The sequence below is a fragment of the Ctenocephalides felis genome, unplaced genomic scaffold (genome assembly GCF_003426905.1).
Source record: "Ctenocephalides felis isolate EL2017-DRISC unplaced genomic scaffold, ASM342690v1 CF-g0.4_SCAFFOLD_03728, whole genome shotgun sequence".
Lineage (NCBI taxonomy): Eukaryota > Metazoa > Arthropoda > Insecta > Siphonaptera > Pulicidae > Ctenocephalides > Ctenocephalides felis.
Window position 1 is genome coordinate 73,218 of NW_020539882.1, and position 2,577 is coordinate 75,794.

Here is a 2,577-nt window from a genome sequence, read left to right on the forward strand (position 1 = left end):
TTAGCATTGTTTTTTTTATCAAAAATATACTGTTTTTTTATAAAAGAAGAAAAACTATTCATTTATAATAATAAAAATTTATTGAAATTATAGAACATATTAATATACATATATTTACAATTTAAAACCCATTTCCATAATATTGTTAAAGCATGGTATAATAAATATATTTATGCAAATAGAGCAAATACCAATCACATTTAATTAACATAATTAAATTATTTGTCGTTAGACACTAAAATGCACACATAAGCAGTGTGTTATGATACTGGCAAGGCTATATAATGTATAGATATTTACAATTTGAAACACATTTCCATAACTTGAATGAATGGCATAACTTTAAATGAATTATGCAAATAAAGCAAACATCAATAATAGTTAATTATGAAGATAATTAAATTATTTCCAGCATTAAATGCAAAGAATCGGCTACACTTCTTGAATCATTTTTATTTATAAAGGTATCATTTGGTAGTAACACCTGCCTTTTTATATTCCATAAATCTTTCTTCGTTATCATGGAAGCTCTCAGTGGTCTCAGTAATGTTTTGTTATAACAATCTTCACGTATGTTTTTTATAATAAAGTCATGATATACGCCTGCTTTAATTTGATCTGGAAAAAATATATTACAAATGACAAAGAACTAACAACAATGTGATAATTGCATTTATGAAAATAAATTAATTATACCCTTGATGTTTCTGATCAAATTTTGATCCAGCCGCACATATTTTATCTAATTTCCATGTCCCACATGTGTCTTCCAGTAATCAACTTCAACATGTCCGTCATTATACACCTTGCACATAATTCGTGAGGGACAAGCATGCCCAATTTTTTTGCTACCCCTTAAACATGTTTCCTTTGTTTGGTGACTGTGTGATCGATGGCAATTATAATATTGAATGGTGCAGCAATTGTCTTTTGTTATGTATGCTGCAGTGTCCTTCACATATGACGTAATACTGTTCTGTTCCATCTCAGTTTTCCAGCTGTAAAAATCTATATCAAATGATGAAATTATAGAAATGTTTGTTGAAAATCTTCATAATTAAAAGTTGACAAACCATTAATAGAAGAAAACAGTTTTGGGGCAAGTAATTCTGAGAACCCTTGGAGAACCTATAAATGAACAATTATGGTAACTTTGTGGATTTAAAATTAAATATCTTTAAATAATACTTATATTTTAATACCTGTAAAATGTTCTGAGTACAGCGAAGCATTATCTTGGGGTCTGGGTCGCGTTGGGGTCACTGGAAAGAATGTGAGCGATATGGATGATTGGGAAAGTAGTGGGGAAGATGGTTGTCGAATAAAGGAAACAGTATTGGAATTAGCGGTTGTCATATGAATTGGTGAAGCAGGAAGCGCATCCAAGTGGAAGGATGTTGTAGGAATTGGTGAAGCAGGAAGAGCATATGAATGGAAGGATGTCGTAGGGATTGATGTAGCAGGAAGAGCATATGAATGGAATGATGTCGTTGGTATTGGTGAAGAAGCAAATGATGTAGAAGGATTTGGCAAAGCAGGAAGAGTTGTGTAAGAAGTTTGTGAAGCAGTAAGGGTACATGAATAAGAAGTAGTGGGAGGAATTAATGAAGAGGGTAGAGCATAAGAATGCAGCGCAAGGGATGTTTCTGGATTAATTCGGAAATCATAAAAATACGTGCATTGTAGTTTGGAGTCTGTAGGAGATGTATCAGGAACAGAGGAATGAAAAGTTTTGATGTGCCTTTGTAATGAGGAAGGAGCATGCAAAATTTTTTGGCAAAATGTACATTCAAAATTTTGAAAGTACTCCTTGGGCTGTATGTGATGTACTAACCTGTTGTGACGGCAAAGAGAACTAGTGGAAGCAAAAGTTTTAAAGCAATGGATACATTGGTTTTGCTTTTTCATATTGAATATAAAAAAGAAAGGGGTTGAACTACAGTATAAATTTAAACTAACTTAAGCTATGATTAAAAGATAACTTATGTATAAAAAAGAAATATGAACTAAAATATTAAACCTATAATATGAGCTAAATGTAACGTAGAAATCAACTAACGAGATAAATATGAAATTTTTAAATGAAATGAAATCTAACCCAAATGTAACCTAGCTATGAATTGAAATGCAACCTAACCTAAGTGATTAAAACCTTATATATTTGTCTAAAAATAAAATAATGCAGATATATCTCCTTCTAAAGCGATCTAAAAATTGTAAAATAGCTAGAACATAAATAGTAATATAATAACCCTAACCTATAAAACCTTAACCTATAAAAATATGAACAAAATAATAAACTTAGTAAATAAAAAAATAAATGTTAATATAATAATGACGAGCAACACACGATTCACAAGAAAATTATACTAAAACCGTATTAATAACGCACAAAATAATTAAAAAACGAGGTAGCAAAAAAACACCGGAAAATAATAGACGAATAGACGAACACATAGCACGAAAACCACACAAAATAAAACATAATAACGCTAAAATCCCATTCAACTTTGCAGCGAATGTGAAACAGTTCTGACGTTTAATACAGCAAACTTCACACCCTAAAAAGGAACATTG

The 2,577-nt window shown here is 30.7% G+C and overlaps 1 protein-coding gene across 1 annotated transcript; it reads right to left on the reverse strand.

Moving 5' to 3' along the window:
* Nucleotides 1–1,075: 1,075 nt before the first annotated feature.
* Nucleotides 1,076–1,908, reverse strand: LOC113391017 (hepatitis A virus cellular receptor 1-like). The gene is made up of 2 exons (XM_026627004.1): nucleotides 1,203–1,908; nucleotides 1,076–1,128 (listed from the first exon to the last, which is right to left on the reverse strand). The coding sequence occupies exons 1-2, from the start codon at nucleotides 1,906–1,908 to the stop codon at nucleotides 1,076–1,078; spliced, it is 759 nt and encodes a 252-aa protein (XP_026482789.1).
* Between the last annotated feature and the right edge of the window lie 669 nt (nucleotides 1,909–2,577).

What these genes read in the sequence shown, in the direction of transcription:
- LOC113391017 (XM_026627004.1), bottom strand. Translation starts at nt 1,908, where the DNA reads ATGAAAAAGCAAAACCAATGTATCCATTGCTTTAAAACTTTTGCTTCC. An exon ending in GTACTCAGAACATTTTACAG is followed by an intron (nt 1,129 to 1,202) that starts GTATTAAAATAT and finishes GTTCATTTATAG; the next exon opens with GTTCTCCAAGGGTTCTCAGA.